This window comes from Panthera uncia, chromosome A2 (genome assembly GCF_023721935.1).
Source record: "Panthera uncia isolate 11264 chromosome A2, Puncia_PCG_1.0, whole genome shotgun sequence".
In the NCBI taxonomy this organism is placed as follows: Eukaryota; Metazoa; Chordata; class Mammalia; order Carnivora; family Felidae; genus Panthera; species Panthera uncia.
The window spans coordinates 10,577,856-10,598,334 of NC_064816.1; the positions used below are offsets into that span (position 1 = coordinate 10,577,856).

General features: G+C 54.4%; 1 protein-coding gene across 1 annotated transcript in view; it reads right to left on the reverse strand.

The window, feature by feature from the left end:
- BRD4 (bromodomain containing 4) overlaps positions 1-20,479 on the reverse strand; it is an 87,332-nt gene that overhangs the window by 12,256 nt on the left and 54,597 nt on the right. The window contains 8 exon segments of the mRNA XM_049640077.1: positions 6,066-6,176; positions 7,204-7,499; positions 7,825-8,024; positions 8,863-9,072; positions 15,509-15,637; positions 16,540-16,902; positions 17,607-17,896; positions 19,414-19,549. Coding sequence (XP_049496034.1) covers positions 6,066-6,176; positions 7,204-7,499; positions 7,825-8,024; positions 8,863-9,072; positions 15,509-15,637; positions 16,540-16,902; positions 17,607-17,896; positions 19,414-19,549 — 1,735 coding nt within the window.

Here is a 20,479-nt window from a genome sequence, read left to right on the forward strand (position 1 = left end):
GCCTTGAAGAAGTACACACAAACTACACTTTAAAAAGGAAGAGGGGAGAAAAAACAAAAACAAAAACAAAAACAAAAAACCCCAAAAAACCAACCCCCCCCCCAAAAAAAACAACAACAAAGAAAAACAAAAACAAAACAAAACTCCCTGAAACACAGATGCTGTTCCTTAAGGGACTTTTCATCAGGCAGTTTTCTGCTGAAATGCTGGATTCATGACCAAAAAAGGGCTGATATTTATTTTTAGAGCAAAAAATCCTATTCAGTGCCTCTCACAGGGCTTGGATGATGTGGCCACCCTGGCCTGCCCCACCCCCAGAGGCTGTCATTATTCTAGGGGACTGAAGACTGAGAGGGTGCTTGCACTGGCGACACCCCTTCAGAGATGTGCACAGAGCAAACCCCGAGGGCTCTGATGGTCTCACTACGGACTGGTCCAGTGTTCTGGGTTTGAGAGCCTTTTCTCGCCCACCAGCCCAGCGTCCCACCCCACTTGGGACAGGTCACCTGGCTGCATGGCCACTCTTCCTCAAGTGCCCCTCACCAGTGGCCTTCCTAAAAGCACCCCTTCCCCCTGTAGCCTGCTTCTAATTACTTGGGAGGGACAGGGAGGCAGCCCAAGAGGTACTTTCCCCTCTGTGACTTCGGGCAAAGAGGCCAAAAAAGTTGGGAAAATGCCCAACAGGCAACAATGGGAACAATGAAAACAGAAGGAAGACTCCAGGGGCCGGGAGTAGTCTGTGGCTGGTGACAGCCTCTGGCTGGAGCCTCACAAGCCACCAGAAAGAGGGCATGCTGAGGGACAACCTTGTGAGCTTTTGAGCCCAGCCAGGCTTGCCCCTAAAGCCCCTGTTCCTCACTGGGGAAAGCTCTAGATTAATCAGAGTGTTCTTCTTTAGGCTGAATGAGATCTTCCCTGGGCTAACATCATTTTGAGATCCAGGAGGAAAGCAGTTAGGATCCAGAAAAAGAGGGAGGGATGAAGAGAGAAAACATACTCGTGACGGGGCCTTGCACACGGAGCAGATTGTCATCACCCTCTGGGAGATGCCACCCACCCAGAAGACCCCAGACGACCAGGGAGGCTGGGCAGGACAGCCAAGCAGTCTTTACACAGGAGGCCCGGGTGGCCAGCCAAGCAGGCAGCCTTCCCGGAGGCGGGATTAGGCGTGTGCTGCTGGACAGGACTAAATCCACCCCAGGGGACAGGCCCAGGGCTCTGAGGAATTCCATAACTTGATGGAGTCCTGTCCCTTTCACAGAAGAAAATGGACTTAAGCTATAGCTTGCTGGGAAGGAATCTGGAACTGAAGACCGTTTTATTAAGAGTCCGTGTCCAATGATTAGGCAGGACCTACATAGAGGGAGAGAGAAACCAGTGTGAGAGAAATGGTGTGGAATGTACCGTTCAAGTCACAAGAACAGAAGAACCACAGACCGAGCCAGCCTCCTGTGCCCTGCCCACGGACAGGGCACGAGAGAACGGCGCCGGAGCCTGGGAGCCCTGCCCCCTGCCTGGCCAGCCGCGGGCGGGGACAGACCCACCTTCCCTTTACAAGGGCCACAGATCCGGCACGTGTGGACGTCTCCAAAACCACCCAGAGCCTGCTCGTGCTTCCACACAGAGTAACTGCTTCCAGGAACAAGTTCACGTGCACCCTAAGCATGGACCAGCATTTCCTTTACTGGTCTTTGAATGTGAGACATGCCCTGGCCTGTCGTCCTTGCCATCACTCCTGAAGACCAGCCAGGTGTGCCCACACGTCCAGCAGGCACCGCCACCCCCCCCCCCCCCCCCCCCCCCCCCCCCCCCCGCCCGACCCTGAGCTTGTCTCCCCTCTGTATCTGCTTTACTGCACACTGTCTTTCTCAGGGAGGTGATGCCGGCCCTTCCTCAGGGCTGGGGCACAGGTAAGAAAACCCCCAAGAGAGGGGCTCTGCAGTGCAGGACCTCCAGCAAACACCCTCCTTTCTGCATTCCTACAAACACCAAGAAACATCAACAAAAAACAAATTACAAAAAGACCAAATAATTCTATACACCGTCAAGGTGGGGTGAAAAAAAAAAAGATGCCGAGGAGGAAAGCGGTCTCGAGTGTTTCCCCTTGACGGGAGAAGGGCGTGGGGCATGTTCCCACCCACACAGCAGAGGAGATGCCTCTGCCAGAGTCACGGATGCAACCAGCACTGCAGTCCCGTGGTCTTCAAGTGTGTGTGTGCGTGCGCGTGGGAAAAACCCACCCACTGGCCGGACTGTCATTCAGGGCACATTCCACAAGGCTCACCCTCGCCCACGAAGCCCCAGAGTCCCTCCAGCTGCGACCCCTGCATGTGAGTGTATGAGAGGGGTCACCTGACAGCACAGGCAGACCAGCTACAGTCCTGCCCTCCAGGTCCCTTCCTACCTCCCTACGCCCCTACCAGGGGCCTCTCCCTCTTCCCGAGAGCAAGTATCACACCCTTGGAGCAGGCAGCAGCAGGCCCCAAGATGGGCCTGGGACCCAGTCCCTCAAAGACCCCAGGGGTCGGAAGCTGAGGCTGGTTGTCTGGGAAGAACGCCCTGTGGCCTCTGTCTGCACTTTCCGGCTCAAATCTTTCCAAAACATCAAGCATTCCTTTTTTCCCCGGAGCTATTAAGAAACACCCACAAGCTCAAATCCTGGGAAAAGGAAACAAGGAGACTAAAATAGCTGGAGTGAGCTCCCACTGCAACTAGAAGACCAGGCACAAATCCAAGAGAACTACCCCACACCTCCCTGAACCCGTCCCAGCCAGGTAGCTGGGGTACAAGGGTGCAGTCCTAAGAGGGACAGGAGCTGTGTACCCACCCTACCCAGAAAGACCCGTGGATGGCACGTGGAAGGAGGCTGTCATCAGCGACACGATGGGGTGGAAAGCTAGACAAAGAGTCCTAGGACATTCCCTCTGCCCCCGTGAGCCAGGCAGACATGATCCCAGCACTGGTGACCGACAGGCCACACAGCTCTGCCCAAAGCCCATCTGGGATGGCTGCGGAAAAGGGGGAACCAGGCACTCACCTCTGGCCTGCCCAGCCGAGGTCTACAGATGCCTTAGGAGCAAGTGGGAAAGTGGCATTTGCATCCCCTGCCCTGTCCCAATACTGAACCCTGAAGCAGATTCGAACTTTATCCAGAACTGAAGCTCAATGGAAGACCATAATCCAAGTAATAGCTGGGTTCAGAGGATGTGGTGGGACTGGCCAACAGCGTGCTTCTGGGCGGTGGGGAGGAACACATGGTGGCCTGGGACCGAGCTAGGAAAGCCCAACCCCTGCCCCCCCCAACTCCATCTGTGGGTGCACCACCTCCCTGAACTGCTGCTTGGCCCCAAGGACCAGCCCCATGCCTTAAGTAGTCCACAGCATCCTTATCTATGGAGAGCGGCCAGAGAAGGGATCTATGCACCAACCCCCCCCAACCCCCCCACCAAGCTCCAATTTAGTGCCTCTGTTTGGTTTCTTTTGGTGATTCATGTCTCAGGGCCCTGTCAGCAGAAACGACCCTTAGTACAAGTGACAAAAATAGGCCCTTTCAGGAATTTCGGCTCCAGTCCAAATGGAAACACAAGAACAAGGAGGGCAAAAACAAACCCCAAAAGACCAAAAGAAATACCTTCAATACCCCCCACCCTGTCCTATCTTCCCAAGGCAGAACCACTAACTGGCCACAGAAATTGGGGCTGCCTACCTCCAGGGACCCAGCTTGAGCAGCTGCCCTGGAAGCAAGTGCAGTTTCCTATGCGGGATGGGGTGGCGGGTGGCTGCATTCAATGATGCAGGGGCGCAAGCTCCCTCCCATTTTCGGGCCGAGTGTCTGAGCCCTAGGGCACAAACCCACACGGTGGTTCTCTTGAGAGAAGCATCCAGCTGACCCATAACAGAGCTCTCCGGTGCACACAGATGGCAAAGGAAAAGCCAGAACCTTGAAGACAAATGGGAGCCTCCCAAAACTCAAGGTGGGGAGGGTGCCTGGAAAGAGGGATGGGCCGGAAGCAGCAGGGCAAGCCACCGGGCCGGATTGCTGGAGCCTGGGAGCCTGCAGGCCGTCGGCTCAGAGACTGTAAATCTCACCCTCCTTCCCGCCAGGACAGCTGTTCCCAGGGCTCTCAGATTACTTGTTGCACAATCTTTCCATCTCTTTAAAAGGGGGGGCACAAAAAGGGAAAAAGTATTCTCAGCAGTAGAGAGCTGTTGGAGATTCCGTCACAGCTGCCCCACATCAGATGGTAGGAGTGTGCAAGGCATTCAGGAGCCCAGGAGGATTTCCCACCTAAGGCAAACACACACCAAAGAAGAGCTTGGGGATCAGGGACAAAGGCCACGGTCACAGATTCGCAATGAGGACTTGCCGGTTGGGTACCACGATCTACGTCGGGGCCAAAGCAGTTTGCCCTTGGCCAAACTGCGCCGTTTTAACAATCGGGTCCCCTGCCAATTCCAAGCTTTGGGGTTTTCTTTTGGTCACTCATATACCTAGGAGAAAAGATTGTTGACACCCCTAGCAGGAGCAGCGTGCTAGAAACTGCAGGAGGTGCAAAACCCCAGAGCAAAGGCAAACCTGCGGCATGGCTGGCACAGAAGGTGAGAAGTCAGGGGCCACCAGGAATGCTAATTGGGCCCAAGAATATGGTCATTCATCCTGCTGAGGGCAGTTGGCGCTGGCTTCCTGCCAGCCCTTCCTGGGTGGGTATGGGAGTGTGGCGCCCCCTGCTGGTTGACAGATAAAAAAGCAACGGGGGGGGGGTGCTGGTTAGAAGAAAAGGACAAAGGATGGAGACAGAAGGGCAGCAAACTGCCCACAGCAGTCTCTGCATACAGCGGAGCTCAGGAAATATGGAACATAGCTTAATGACTTAATGACTCTCATTTGGGCCCACTGGAGACAGAATCTCGAGTCTTGGAGAAGCCCTTCGCCCACCTCAAGGCAAGCCTCCCACCTACCTGGGAAGCCTGGTACCCTTTCCTGTCAAAGCGGAGAGAGAGTGAGAAGGCCCAGAAGCCCTCCTGTCCTCAGCTTCCCCAGAAAAAGGCAGGCTGAGCTGACAAGAGGACCCGGGTGTGCACACGCCTCAGGAGAGGGGTCACAAAGCTACTCTAAGTGTAAGGGGCCTCAAACTTCCTTGGCCCGATCAGATCACATTATCTTCATAAACTGACTACGTGGGGCTTACTATTAGTTTTAAGTCAGAATAACATGCCAGAGACGAAACAGGTCTATGAAAGAAAACACCCAGAAATACACTTCCCACTGAGGATGCACATACCACAGCCTGCCTGGAGAGGCTGCTTGGCTGATGGCACTAGACCTGCCCAGGGGCCAGCCCGCCTCCCCAGACTCGCACGGCCACCCCCACCAGCTCCAGCTCACAGAGCAGGCTAGTTGCCAGGCTTCCTTTCTAGCCTCTCCTCCGGGCCAGTGTGAGGGAGCATCTGCCCCTCTCCCCATGCTCCCCGCGAACAATCAGGAAAGCGCCCCTCTGCAGGAAAAGCTTCTCTCCTACCAGCCTGCAGCTCTCAGCGTCTCCACCTGCCCTTTCTCACTCCCACTTCCCACACTGAAGCTGCTGCTCAGGTGGGCGGTAGGGTCAGTCAGGACACCACCATGGGGCACACGTGCAGGCCCACGTGTGTGCACACTGCGTTAGGAGCAGCCAATGCAGCTGTGAGCACTCTGGGGCGAATGGCAGAGCCCCGAGCCTGGTGACAGCAGAGTCGAGAGCAGGCCGCTACACACGTGCTGCTGGAGCACATCACCTGAACAGCCGTGCTGCATGCGACCGTGACAGGAAGAGACTGTAGGGCTGGGCGGGGTCACACTAACACTGATGCCACCAGCTGGGCCCCAACACCCAAGGTCCTCACCAGGCCCCCCGAGCTCCCCAGAATCGTGCAGTGTCAACACCGTGAGGGTACAGGGCTACCCAGTGTCCTAGCGAGAGGGTTACCGTTCTTATTATGACAGCCATCTCTGGTCTCGGGTAGTCTGGACACGTGACTGAGCCAAACACAGGGAAGAACTCGACAAGAAGCTCAGTAAAACATCTAACCTGTTTCGGAGTCTTCACTGTCAGAAGAGCTGGACTCGCTGGTGCTCTCCGACTCCGAGGACGAGAAGCCCTTCATCTTAGAGGAGCCAGCAATCACATCAACTTTCTCGGCTGTAATAAAGCAACAGGGACACAGTCAGGCAGGGCCCCGACCTAGGGGGCTACTGCTGGCCACAGGAATAGCCCAACCGCCCGCAAGAAGGGCCAGTGGGCTGCTTCTACGAGGCCCTGACCAGTCCTACCGCGTGCCAGCCAAAAGCTTGGCTTAATACTAGAATTTCAAAGCCCCTCCAATCTCTCAATACCCTATGCTGGGTTCACCAGACAGTTAAGGGACAAGGCAGGAAGTAATTCCCTGACATGAGGGACCGCTGAGCTCAGGCTCCCTCAGCTACTTTTCAGACAGTGGGTGCAGGGGACCCCAAGACATGACGGCAGGGACAAAGCAAGACGTGAAAGAGCCCTGGGAGTCTCCCAGCACCTCGGTGCGTAGACTGAGGGCACAGTGTCACTGTGCAGCACCCTAGGGAGGGGCCCGAGCGCCCCAGGAGTCAACGTGGACTGGGACAAAGGCTGCATACAACACTCTGATGTGGATATTAAGTCCTACTGGTCTCCAGACAAAAGCCGTGAGTTAAGATGAGACATTTTGAACAGGCAAGTGCTGCCTGGCAGACTGTTGTGGAGGGGCCCGTGTCGAAGCAGAGAAGCAAAGCAGGCAGTGTGGACCTAACATCTTTCCTCCTGGCCCCTGCACCTGGCCCTCACCCTCTGTTCCAAAGAGGTGGCAGCAGGGCGGGGGTGGCTGGCTTTCGGGGAAGACCCAGTGGTAAGGGCAACAGAAGCTGCTGCTCAGAGCAAGGCTGAAGACACTGAGGTGCAGGCAAGCCTTAGATGGGTACCGACCAGGAGGTGGAGAATGGCACCACCAGCCCAGGGTCAAGTGTGATGTCACAGCCCTCCAGAGGTTTCTGTGTCGAGGACACAGCTTTTGTAACTGGAAAAACAGCCTACAGAGGGAGACGGCCATGTCTGGAAGGCAAAGTTAATGGAGAATGCCCACTCGCCCAGCCTCCTCCCTGTCGGCCAGGGCTGGCCAGGACTCAGAGCACACCCTGCCCCAGGGGCCCAAGGGCACCTTGAGGTTTCCTTTTCTTCCGCAAACAGGAGGTTACGTAGCGCTCCAGTTCTCGAAGGGTGGACGGCTTCAGAGTCTCAAAGTCGATCTCAATCTCATCGGGGTTGGAGTTCTTGAGGGAGGGCTCCCGCGACTGGATGATGTGCACCACGCGGCCCAGTTTCTCACCAGGGAGCTTGTTGATGTCTAGGCTGAGCTGCCGCTTCTCCTCATACGACATGGGCTTGCACTTGTCCTCTTCCTCCGACTCGTACGCAGGAGGGGGCTTGTTCTTCATGGGCGCAGGCTCCTTCTTGCTACGAAGGGATGATGCAGACACCATTGTCAACGTGAGGCACCCATTCCTCCATCTGGGGCTTAGGGGAGGGCTTCCACACCCCCACCCAGATGGCCTTCATGGGAAACAGGGGAGGCTGGCAACGCCTTCCTGGGAGCACCCAATGGAGACAGACCGCAAACCATGCCCCGTCCTCACCTTCTGCTCCATGCTACCTATCTTCCTTCCCTTCCCAAACACACTGGGTGCCAAGACCCACCCCAGGAGAAAGGGTGCGAGGCAGCCTCCCTACCCACCGTGGCCAGCAGGGGTCCCCACCCAGGGCAGCTCAGGGAGGCACAGACCTCGCGTTGCTGTTGCTGCTGTTATTTTTCTTGGTCTTTTTAGGAGGAAGTTCCTTGGCTTTGCTCTTCTTACTCTCCTCCACTTCTTCTTTCTTTTTGTGCTTTTCTTTTTTCTTTTCTTTTTTGTCTTTCTCCTTTTTCTTTGGTTTGTTCTGCTGGGGCTGGGAGAGGGCTGCAAGCTGCTCGTGCACGGCTTTGAGCTGTGGAGCAGACAGGCAAGGTACACACGCCCATCATCCTGGTCTCTGGGTGGACCCCCGGGCACCAGGGTGCAGAGGAGGAGGGAAGCACAGGGAGGGGGCTGGCCCTCAGCCTTGTGACCTGCCACCTCACCAGATTTTTGAAGTGCCCACACCCACCCAGGCCGTGGACTCCGAGGATGGCCAGTGTCCTCTTGGCTAGAGAAGCTGCCCAAGCTGGCAGATACCAAGCTCCACAGCCATCCAGGAGGAGGGTCCCTGGGAGGCTGGGTACTAAGGCCCTGATGGCTGGCTTGTAGGGCCTCAGGAGAGATGGACATCCTGGCTGAGGCTCCTCCTTTCAGATGCTGGAAGGATCTAGAAGCCTCGCCTCTGCCCGCAGAACAGCCATGTCTTCCCACCTCCACACCCACAGTGTACATATATGCAGTTGACTCTTGAACAATGTGGGTTTGAACTGTGCAAGTCCTCTTATATGTGGATTTTTTTCCCGATCGATACGGTACTATGAATATATTTTCCAGTTCTTATGACTTTCTTGATGTTTCCTTACTTTGCCGTAAGAATACACTACATAATATGTGCAACCCTTAAAATAGGAATTAATCGACTTTTTACGTTACAGGTAAAGCTTCTGGTCAACAGTAGGCTGTTAGTAGGTGTTCTGGGGAGCCAGAAGTTGCACACTGATTTCCCACTGCACGGGAGGTCAGCACCCTTAAACCCCTCATCCCGCTGGAACTCCAAGCTGGGACCTGCCAGGTCATGGAGAACCCTGGGGAGACTGCCCAGCCCATGCATTCCAGGTGACTGGGAACGGGGCTGCCCACATCCTCACCTGCTCCTGGAGCTCGGCCAGCCGCTGGGCTCGTTCCTCTTCAGAGTCATCGGTGGAGCTGTCACTGTCGGAGGAGCTATCGCTGCTGCTGTCGCTGGACGAGGGCGGGGCTGCCACTTTGGTCGGGGGTGGCACCGCTGGGGAGGACACGGCCACCACAGGCTCCTCAGGCTCGTCTGGCATCTTGGCAAAGCGCATCTCGAACACATCCTGGTTGGGGGGGGGGGGGGGGGGCCCGGGGCGGGGGGGGGGTGGGGGGGGCGGGGGGGGGGGGGGGGGGGCTGCCTGGGATGTGGCTCAGCATCACCAAGCCTCCTTGGCTGCCGGGCTTGACTCAACAGGAAGTAAGCAGGAGGGCCAAAGAGGGCTAGGCTGATGGTGACCCCCCACACCCCACCACTAAGACAAGGGGCTGGGTGAGGACCCTCGTCAGCTCTTCCAACACTTCTCACAAATTTCACTTTGAAATGTCCTTCTGACATGGCTTGGCACCCATTCTCCAGGAGACACAGGCCAGGTAAGTACATGTGACCCACATCACAGGAGGCAGCTGGCCCACTGAGGACGTCTGTGTGGAGATCCTAGATAGATAGCAGGCCGAGGGCAAGACCCGCAAACAGTGCCTTGAGGTTCTCATTAGCTCAGCACATCCCGAGGGTGCCTCCTGCATGCCAGGGCCGGGCACTAAGATACAATGATGAACAGCACAGGAACCTCTGCCTGCCTCCGGTTCACACTCCCTCAGGGAGCAGGTGGGGTCTTCAGTTTGAGAGAGCATTCCAGGCAGAGGAAACAAACAGCACATGCAAAGGCCCGGCCCTGGAGTAAGTGTGCCTCGTGCACAGACCAAGGCCGGCAAGGCAGCTGAGCCTCTGCTGCAGCAGGCACGTGTCCGCCCCCACCCCCTCCTCAGACCACCTCTGGGGCACCTGGGCAGAGCCATGCCACTGGCTGAGGGGTCTCCAGGGCATGGCCAGCAAGGTGGGAAAGGTATAACAGAAGTGGATGTGGGGGCGCTGGAGACAGGCTACAGGAGGGAGTAAATCTTGTGAGGTGCCAGAGACCCAACCACATGCGCAGGGCTGTTAAGCACAGGATCCCACCACCCCAGGATTCCGAGACCTTCCAACTGTAAGTCCCAGGAATCCGATGGAACTCCACGTGGGGTCACAGAGCTTGGGGGCAGCAGCTCTGTCTGGGCACCTAGGCCCAACAGCCCTGCCTCACCAGCCAGCCGGCAGGTCCCTTCCTACCCCAAGGGCTCCATGATCGTAAGCCCAGAGATGACTCAGGACAAAGAACAGCAGTGAAAAGAACAAAGTTAGCTTCCCAGAAGGACCGCAGGACCTGCTTTAAGCCTAGAAAATGTCAACGTAGCATCTCACGCAGAAGAATGGGCCTTCCCAAGTGTGAACTGATGCTTCGGAGCAGCATGGCCCACGAGGCCTGGGGGGGGCCGTGGGGTCAAGCTCCGAGGCTGCTGTGTCAAACAAACTAGGGTACACTTGACACAGCTGGCCCTAGAAGCCTCTCCTGATATCTCTGGAAGCACAGCTTCAGGCTTTCTGTCCCCAAGGCAGAAAGGCAGCTGGGAAAGGGGACGACCCCTGGGCAGCAGGGCAGGTGTCCTCCCCAACTGCAGTGTTGTCCCCTCCCCTCCAGACCACCCAGTTCAGGCTCCTCCAAGGCAGTTCCTGCTCCCAGCAAAGTGACAACCTGGATTCTGCTGTATAAGTGGTTTTGCTACTATAAATTATAGTCATTTATACAGAAATTTCTAATTTCTAATTTATACAGAAATACATTCTGGAGCAGGTCGGGTGGCAGTGGAAAAGACACCCAGGAGGCATGAGCAAGAGACTGTCACCACCCTGGCTAAAGGAGACGGGGGCTCACACCGGGGCAGAGGCCCCCAGTGCGGCAGCAAGCAAGACCCTTATTGCCCAGTGCCCCGGGGCCCCAACAGACCCACAGGAGCGTCCAGAAAAAGCCAGGCCTGCTGCCAAGGAGGAGGGGGCAGGTTAGAGAAGTGTGCCTGAGGTGTCAGGACCCCACAGAGGGAGGAGGGTGGCAGCCATGGCCGAGTACCTGGTGCTGCCGGGAGGTGAGCTTTACCAGGTGGGAGCTTCCTCATGCCACTTATGTATGTGCCCAGCATCTCCTGCCAGCTGCCAGAACAGCTCTACCCTTGCCACTAGGACATCCCTGCTTCTCCCCAACAGGCTGTGGCTGTGGTGGAAATGGAAGCCAGGACTCGCCCTGAGGCCTCGCCTAGGGTACTCCCTGGCCCTGCTCTCCCAAGGCTCCAAGACCAAAGAGCAAAGAGCACAAGCCAGGAGGCCAGGCAGGCTGGCTGGCTGGGCAGTCACTGTGGGGCCTACAAGCTGGGGCTGCTGGCTTCCCTGTCGCGAGCAGCTACAAGACCTGTCATCCTCCCATCTGCCCCGGTTCCAGTAGGGGGCACTCTGCGAAATGCACTTGGGCTTGAGTGCCAGTGAACCTAGAGCTACCGCAGAAAAACCTTCCCGCGTGGCTGAGACAGACTTGCACCCGTATGGTAAAGAGAAACGATGTGCTCCCTGCCCTCAAGGAGTGAACATAGTTATAAAGTACTATTAAGTGTAAAGGTGGGAACAGCAAAGAACTAGTGAAAGAGTCCCTGGGAAATGTGAAACCTAAGGATGAGGGCGGGGCGTGTGTGTGGGGGAGGGGGACATGATACCAAAAGCTGCAGAGACCTAGCAAGGATGTCTCGAAGGACAGAAAGGTGTGACTCACGAATCCAGGTGCTCATCCTGCTGGCCAGGTGGAAAATGGGGGAGAGGGTGTGGGGCCAGGCTAGAGGACGCCAAAACCGAAAGAGACGCACCTAGGTCGAAGGTCTTGTGAGGGAGGACACTGAGGCGATGAGCAGTGAATACCAACAACCAGCACTCTCTAGGGGAGCAGGGGCTCGGGCCTTCCACACTAGGGCTGGCAGTGTCTAGAGGTGGACCCAGCTCCTCTGCCCAGCATGCCATAACCTCCACCCACACTGCAATTCTGCAATTCTCAGCATCAATCGGCAAAGCACGCTGGTTTCAGAGCAGGCGTCTCCTCTTGCTAGAATGTTCACTGGGTCACCTACTCTAGGCTGCGTCAGATTCGAGGGGGAAGCACACCCTCCACCCCTCTAGTGAAACAGCTGCCTGAGTGCCAAACGGTGAAGCACGGCCAAGCCCGGATACGGCTGTGGGGCTTGGCCGTATCTGGGCACAGCGAGGCTCAGAGGAGGGGGGCTGTGGTGGGGAGCAGAATGCAGGCAGTGGTAGGCCACTAAGTGCCGGGTGCTAGAGATGCAGCTGTGAGTGCACACACTCAGAAACACACATTTACATACACCCAAAAAGCTTCCTGCCTCTGGGATCTAACGCAGGATACCCCAATGCAATTTTCATTTTACTTCGCTATAAAAATAACTGCACATCACCTTGAATTTGCGCTTTTTCTTGCACTAAAACTCTGGTAATCTACAAGGGCGCCAAACTCCCTAAATGACTCCTCGCTTCACAACAGAGCAGGCAGTCTAAATGGCAGTACCGCCAGCAGCTCTGGGCCTACCAGATGGGCTCGCAGACCTCAGCCCAAGCCACCTGTGGACTGAGGAAACCCTGAGCCCAGACACTCCTGGCTGTCTTTGTGACCATGGCTGCCAGGTGGTAGGATGTGTGCTTTCTAAAGGCCTAGAATTTAGAGACTGGAAGAGGAAAACAAAATGGATTCTTTTCCATGTGATTTTCCAGGTAAATCCCAGTTCTTGGGAACAGTCTAATTAAGAGGAGGCAAGTCTAATACCTGTTCAAGAGGCAAACAAAGGTTGGGGATTTGCTGCTTCTCCTTCCCTCTGGACAATCTAGTCATCCAACCATGCTGATCCAGGAAAGCTTACGAGGAAGAGGAAAAAGACTGAAATGCCACAGAGCAACCAACTTCCAGACAAGAAGCCCTTCACATCGATTCTGCATCTGAAGCAGATACCTCTCCACCTGCCTCGTGGCAATGGAGAAGGAACATCACTTCCTGTAACACAGCAACCCACCCTGAAGTGGGCCAAGCGGGCTAGGGCAGAGACCGCCCCGTGCTAAATGGCCCACCCTAGGCACTGCCCCTGCCTGAAATGGACCCTCCTTCAGGTCAAGGACCTCATCTAGTCCAGCCTGGTATCTGGAACAAAAATGTTTAGAAAGAGGCTGCAGTGAAGAAAATAGCCCAGTGGTTTCACTATGGCTAAACCCCATGTTTGGGTCATGTTCATGCCACTGCCAGAAGGATAAAAATGAAAAACATAAAACCAGGGGAACCTGGGTGGCTCAGTCAGTTAAGTGTCCAACTTCAGTTCAGGTCATGACCTTACAGTTTGTGGGTTCGAGACCCGCATCGGGCTCTCTGCTGTCAGCACAGAGCCTGCTTTGGATCCTGACCCCGCCCCCTCTCTGCCCCTCTGCCACTCATGCTCTTTCTCTCAAAATTAACATTAAAAAAAAAAAAAAAAAAAAAAAAAAGACAAAACCAAGACATAAAACAGGCACAGAAATTAGGGAAAGCTAGAATATACTGGAGAATTCTTTCTCTTTCTGTTTTATTTATTTATTTATTTATTTATTTATTTATTTAAAGAAAGAGAAAGTGCATGCGCAGGGGAGGGGCAGGGAGAGAGGGAGAGAGGGAGAAAGAGAGAAAATCCCAAGCAGGCTCTGTGCTGTCAGTGCAGAGCCCGACGTGGGGCTCCAACTCATAAATTGTGAGATCATGACCTGAGCTGACATCAAGAGTTAGATGCTTAACCGACTAAGCTACCCAGGCTCAGCCACCCTCCTTCTATTCTTTTTAAAGTAAAGTAGGTCAGAATAGCAATCTTGGTGCTGGCACAGAACTTGTTTTGGTTTAGCTGTTTGCATGAGGGCAAATAAAGGGTAGGAGTATCGATCTGGGAAAAAGCTATCTCCCTCCCCCAGTCCTCACAGGACAGTGGAAAGACGAAGTCTAGACAAAGATCTGAGGGCAACACTGCCACCTGGTGGCCATGTATGAGAATTGCCATAAAATTATAAAGCCTGAACTCTTTTTAAGGATGGGAAATGCAGAAGTAAACAACGGAAAAGCAGCTTTGTGAAGAAAGCAGAAAGCACCCCCACCCCAAATCTCAGGGAAAATAAAACCAAATAACAAGCAATAGAAACTAAAATAACGTTCAAGGCTGAGTGTGCATTTCAATAATAGCAGCCAGGTTCACACTAGTAATAAGTTTTTATTCTATCCCAAGAGTTCCAGGACACATCCTTTGAACCAAAAGCAGCCCCTGACCCAGACGGAGGCCAAGGGAAGGAACGGGAGAGATGGAGCCTTGGCTCCAGTGTGAGGAGGTAAGAGCCACTACGATGGTAAGTCTGGGACAACGTGTGGAGCTAACAGAACCAGGAGACGGGCAAGCGATGGGTCTCAGGCAGCCTCTGAGCTGAACGGACCCACAGGTTGCCAAAGGCATTTGCGAGTCTGCACTTGTGCCCTGTAAGCACTCCACAGACAGGTGGGAAAGACAGGTGTGAGGAAGCCTCCCGCCTCGCCACCAGGTGGGAGTGGGGCATGAGATGTGCAAACCGGTCCTGGGCTTGACCAGAGTGCCTGCCCGTTGTAACAGCAGGTGATCCACCCCAGGGCCTGCTCTGACACTGAGAGCAGAAGCAACCCAGGACTTTGGGGATAAGGGATTAGATATTTTTATGTGTGTAAGCTTAAGAACTTTTTAAAAAGCAGATTATAAAAGTACTAAATATAGACTTTATTCTCCAGAATTTTTTTTGAAGATTTTTTTTAAAGTAATCTCTACGCCCAATGTGGGGCTCCAACTCACAACCCTGAGATCAAGAGTCACATGCTCTACTGACTGAGCCAGCCACGTGCCCCAATTCTCTATAATTTTTAACCCCTGATCTTTCCACCCAAAGATAGCCACTGCTCAAATCTGGGCACGTTTTTCCTTTTTTAAATAAAGCAAAGTGAAGTCAGTTCACACATTATGCTGTAACCTGCCCCCCTTCCTTCCACTCACATGTGCACTTTACAGGGTGCACACCCAGACCAACTTGAAGGGGCCACAAACCCCAATGGCACCCATTAGGAAGTTGTGGCCTCACAGAACACCTAGAAGGCAAAAGATTTCAAGGCTCTAGTGAAGAAACGTCCACAGCTGAGCAGTTAGTTCAGCTCACAACTGTGTCCAAGTGTCTGCCTAACAAGAGTGTCTGCCACCAACCGGAGACAGGTCTGTTTTGGAGAACAGATTGGGCCACATACAGCACATACACTCTTCTGGCCAAGGGCAACCGAATGCAGGTATGGGGCAGGAGGTTTTCAGTGGGATACACCAAAACAAAACCCCAAATGCCCAAGACCAAAACCAACTGCCCTGCTTTATAATAAAATAACCTCAATTTTATATTGACGCACATGCTATCCTGACTCAAGTTCATCTTCAAAGCAACATGGCATTATACCAAAGCAAATGACAGAAATAAAATCTATGGAGGGCCATACAGGCCTGGCCCACCCAGGACCCCAGCCTGCTCTACTGCAGGATGTTGTACCTGGAGCTTCCCCAGGGCCTCACCTGGAGCTTGCGGGCCATGGCCACCACCTCGTGGTCAGGAGGGTTGTATTTATAGCAGTTGGAGAACATCAATCGGACATCAGCACCAAATTCCTGAGCGTCACGGTACTCGCGGGCCTCCAGTTTAGACTGCAAAGACAAGACAGGGCCTCCTTAGTTATGCCCACCCCTGCTCCAATGGGGACGTGACAGCCAGGAGGGCTGCCTGTAGGAGCAAGTCAGTTTTGCAGCGGAGCAGAGAAGAGGTCATCACCTTAGTTCTCTGTCAGGTGGACAAAAAGACACTCAAAAGCAAGTCTCAGGGCTGGGAAATGCCCTGCTAGCACGCCAAACCCACCCATCCTGGTCACTGTGACTAAGGACCAAGTGGACATAGAATAAATGGAGACAGAGGTTCAGCCAGACTGTAAGAGAAGGGCTGGGACCAGTTCTGACCTGACATTCACCTGTCTTGGTGATATGGGATAAGACACGGGTCAAAAGGAACATAAGTACTGTCCCCTCTTCTGTCTGTCCCATGTTGGGGCAGGCTTACTCTACTCCCAGACAGAGAGAAATGCAAAATGGCTTAAAATAAATAAACATAACCAAAATGGCCTCAAAATACGACAATGAAGATGCCAGCACTTGTGTGTCTCCTCCTGAGAGGAGACATCAAGACCCACTCTATGCCACCGCGCCTGGCAAAGTCATCAACTCTCAACCCCTCCTGGAACATTAACTGTGTGCAAAGTGCCCGTGGGCACCAGGGCCCAAGGCCACAGAGGGCTTGTCCCCAGACCAGAGGGCACAGCATTGCTGCTGTCTGGGAAGAAAATTCCCAAGCACGTGGTCCTGGAGGCCATCCCCTACAATTCCCAGCAGGGGGCGCTGGGCTGCTTTGAGCTGGTGAGAAGACACAGCTGCTAGGGCACAGTTCAGAAGCACCCAGGGCCTGGACCCTCCTCTTGGACCAGCCTAGGAGGTTCTGACCTTCTCTGTCCCGAGGAGCCCTGCCCCCAGCTCTGGGGGGGGGGGGGGCATCTGCTCACCTTGATTGTGCTCATGTCCATGGGGTGCTTGATGATGTCACAGTAGTCGTGCAGGCCCAATGCCTCTACGTCCACAGGCTTGTAGAACGGCCAGGCGTAGGCTGCGTGCTTCTTGGCAAACATCTCCTTGAGGATGCCACTGCAGCACTTGAGCTGCTCTGAGACCTTGCTGCTCTTATCCGACACTGGGTGCTGCTGAGAGTCGGGCACGTCCTTCTTGGGGGGCTTCACAGGCCGGCTGCTCTCCCGCCGTGGGCCCAGCTTGGCAGTCTTAGGCTCCGGCGGTAGTGATGGTGGTTCATGAATGGGGTCAATGGTGGTGGGGGTGGTGGTGTCCGCTTTCCTCTTAACTCCCTTCTTTGTCTGCCGAGAGCACAGGGGTGACAAGCACAGTCAAAGGTGACGGCTGGCACAGCTGTCCCTCCCTCTGCTCACTCCTGCAGCTGGGTCCTTTCTGGGGTTCCAACATTCACGGGGAATGGGGCTCAAAGGTTAACTCCATGGGTGAAGGACTGAGGCAAGAAAAGACCTGTCCCATCACTCTCTCTGCAGCTGGGACAGGACCTGCCAGTGGCAGGAGAAAGCACACACGTAAGGGCACAATCTGCTCACTGGAGGCCACAGAAACCTCCTGAAGCAGCTTCCCACTTAATGCCAGGGAAGCCGCTCAGAGCCAAGCCTGGACACATTGGCCCCCCCAGGGCAGGCACGTCTCAGAGACTATAAGGGTGCCATCTGCAAACACGCACAGTCTAAATTAGAACTAGGGAAGGGGCTGGGGGGGGGGGGTTGGCAAGCCCTGGGGGGTGGGCTCAACTATGGGACCTGTGGGCCAGCAGGGCAGCAGCTTCTAGGCCGTGACTTAAACACTGCACAGTGCCCCCAAAACACCCACAAAGTGCCCCAGGAGCCAGGACAAGCTCTGCATGAAGCGCCGGCAGTGACAGTGACTCGTCTCCTACAAGCCTTGCTGCTATGGAAGGGAAGACAAAAAAGAGGGGGTGCTGAGGTGGTAGGAGCCCACCAGTGGCCAGGTTGGGCCACACGCACACACAGAGAACGCTCACCTTCACAGGCTGTGGGGTGGCCGCGATGATGGGTGGGTGGCTCTGCACAGGCTGGGGGTTTGGCGCAGGTGGGGGTGGTGGCTGAGGGGGCACCGGCGGGGGTGTCTGCAGTGGCTGGGGAGGCACCACTGTCATGACGGGGGTCTGAACGATGAGGTCTGGGGTGACCGCAGGGAAGGGGTGAGGTGTAGCCTGCACAGGCGGAGGGTTCTGCTGAGGGGTCTGGGTCTGCGGAGGAGTCGATGCTTGAGTTGTGTTTGGTACCGTAGAGACGCCAGGTTTTGCCGTCCCTACCAATCATAAAAGGGACAGGTGGTTAGATGCCGAACCTGATACACGCTGGCTGACCTCATGGAGACACTGTCACATGTGGTGAGCACACATCTGTGCGGGCAGAGCACATAACGTCACCGTAACTATTCGCCTAAGAGACAGAACAACCCGTACACCCCAGACCTTGGCCAAATTGGTCCACCTGCCCCAGGGATCTCTGAGAGCAGCGGCACACTGCATGCCACACCTCCTGAAGCGTCCTGGCTTCAAGTCCCAAATCGGGCACAAAGACGCCTTCATGGGCATGGAGGCCGGGGCCAAAGGAGCAGGAAACACACGCTGAGAGTTAGCACCAGGCCTGTAGATGGGGAGCGGAAAAATGTTCCTTGGCACTTTCGGACAGAGCTGTCCTCATTCCCAGAAGCGCTGCCTTCTGAGTAAGCAATTCTGGCAGGGGGCCGGCATCAGCAGCCCTGGCCAACGTTTCTGGAAACTGGCAAGCTTCCACCTCCCTGAGCCACAGGAGGAGGCTGGACGGCTGCTGCCCTTTGTGACCGGCTCAGACTGCCTCCCTGCAGCTGCGCGGGTGAGCCCAGACACAACACCCTGCATCTGTCCCATGTGCAGACCAAACTCCTGGTCCCAGAGAATAAGGGCAGGCCTCCCGGACGGTAAGGATAATGGCCACCCCTTGGCAGGACCCATGTCTACGGGATGACCCTCAGGACCACCTGTCCTTGGCTACCCCTCATCGCAGCAGGGGATTAGGCCAGCCCCCTTTGCTCCCGTGAAGCCACCACTCCTGAGCAGGGCAGGAAGTCAGTCGAAAGCCCTCTCTTTAGAGAAGCAAACACCCCACAGCATGGGCCACCTCAGCACAGAGCTAAGGATGGCAAGATGCAGAAGGCAGCTGTTAGAGCTTTTCCTAGACGGAAACATTTCACTGTTTCTCCTCCCTCCCCAGCAGCTGGCCTTTGGAATCCTGTGTCAGGCTGAGAGACGGGGGCAGGAAGCAGGGTGGCCGCTGAGATAGACAAGGAAGGGAGAGCTTCACTTTGACTTCAGAAGCATCAAAAAGCAGGCCTGGCTCTGACATAAGCATCTTAAGATAATTCAAACAACCAACTTCAAGGTTCAAGGATACGATTGTTAGTTAAAACCGCCACTGGTCAGGTGAATTCCTTTTCTCTAAAATGGAGTAAATAATTCAAATAACAAAAATGCTTTGAAAAAGTCACTTTTTAACCAAGGTCCATAAGAAAAAAAAAAAAAAAAGAAAAGAAAAAAAAATAATAAAAGAAAAAAAGAAAAGAAAAAAAAAAGCAGGGTCCAATTATTTCTACTTTGTGGAAGGTCACACACTCATGCGACCCTCTGAAAGGGGCACTTTCACCACTAAGCCTGACCCTACTACCACTCCCAGTTAGTCCCTCACTGAACCTGGAGAAGGAGACAAGATTGGGGAGAAGGAAAGCCAATGTCCTTGTTATTTCAATGTGAAGCAAACGGTGCTGGGGCACTAGAGGTACCCTACCTGCTTCTTTCCTCCCACGTCCTCTTCCTTTTGCCTGGACTATCATGATCTCAGTTTCTTCAGTGGGCAGTTCATTGATTTTCTGCAAGAAGAGCTTCTCCAGAGCTTCTGCCATTAAGACTATGTCATCTCCAGGCTGGAAAAGGAGACACGGGGGTGAGGGTCAGAAAGCCCTCACCACCTCTCTAGATAGAGCAAGAGCTGCCCACCCTGTGCCACCCACCCCCTGCCCCAAAGCATGAAGTATCATAGTCAGGGTCCTTCCCGATCTGAATCCTAAAGGGCCACAACAGTTATGCCACCAGATATCACAGAGGTTCACGTGCCTGAATCAGCACCCGTCCACCTGCACCTCCCTCTCTAGTCTTTTAAGCTCTGGCCTGAGAAACCATCCTAGTGCCTTAAGTATCTAACAAGCCCTGCCAATCACTGACAGAATCCCTTCTCTGACACAATTCCACTCCGCTACAAATACTTGAATTACACAGGATTTCTTGCCACAGATACATTAGCAGGGCTCTGACAATGCTCCCCAGTGTTCCCTCAAGGCAGCTCACTGGGGCTCGGGTCATGCCTATCTCGAACTACATTATGGGTCCCCACTCTGTTGCCTCATCTACGACATGCTGTTCCCACTCAGCTCTAAACTGAGAAGCTCATCTGTGGACATTTCACTGAAACCTAATGATGAGAGCTGAGACTTTTAAAAAAACACAGTAAACTTCAAGAAACTCACCTACCCATCTCTTCTGGGCAATTTTACCCACTACACCAGCAGAGGTCAAAAGCTGAGTTCTGTATAGTGTCTCCCTCCAGAGCCGTTCTATATGAAAGGGTTGGTTTTAATCACATCTGTGGTCTGAACTGTAAACAAATGATCTGGCTTCATGGCACAGCCGAGCCGAAAGGTTTGGCTAACGGGGTTAAGAAGTGACCTTCAGGTCTACAAGTGAGATCAGGGGACATTCAATTCTACGGCCACAAGTTGTCAATGGTCATGTCCACATTTCAGATGCGGCGGCCCCCATCACACCCTCTCTCACATTGAGGTTTCTGTTTGAACACA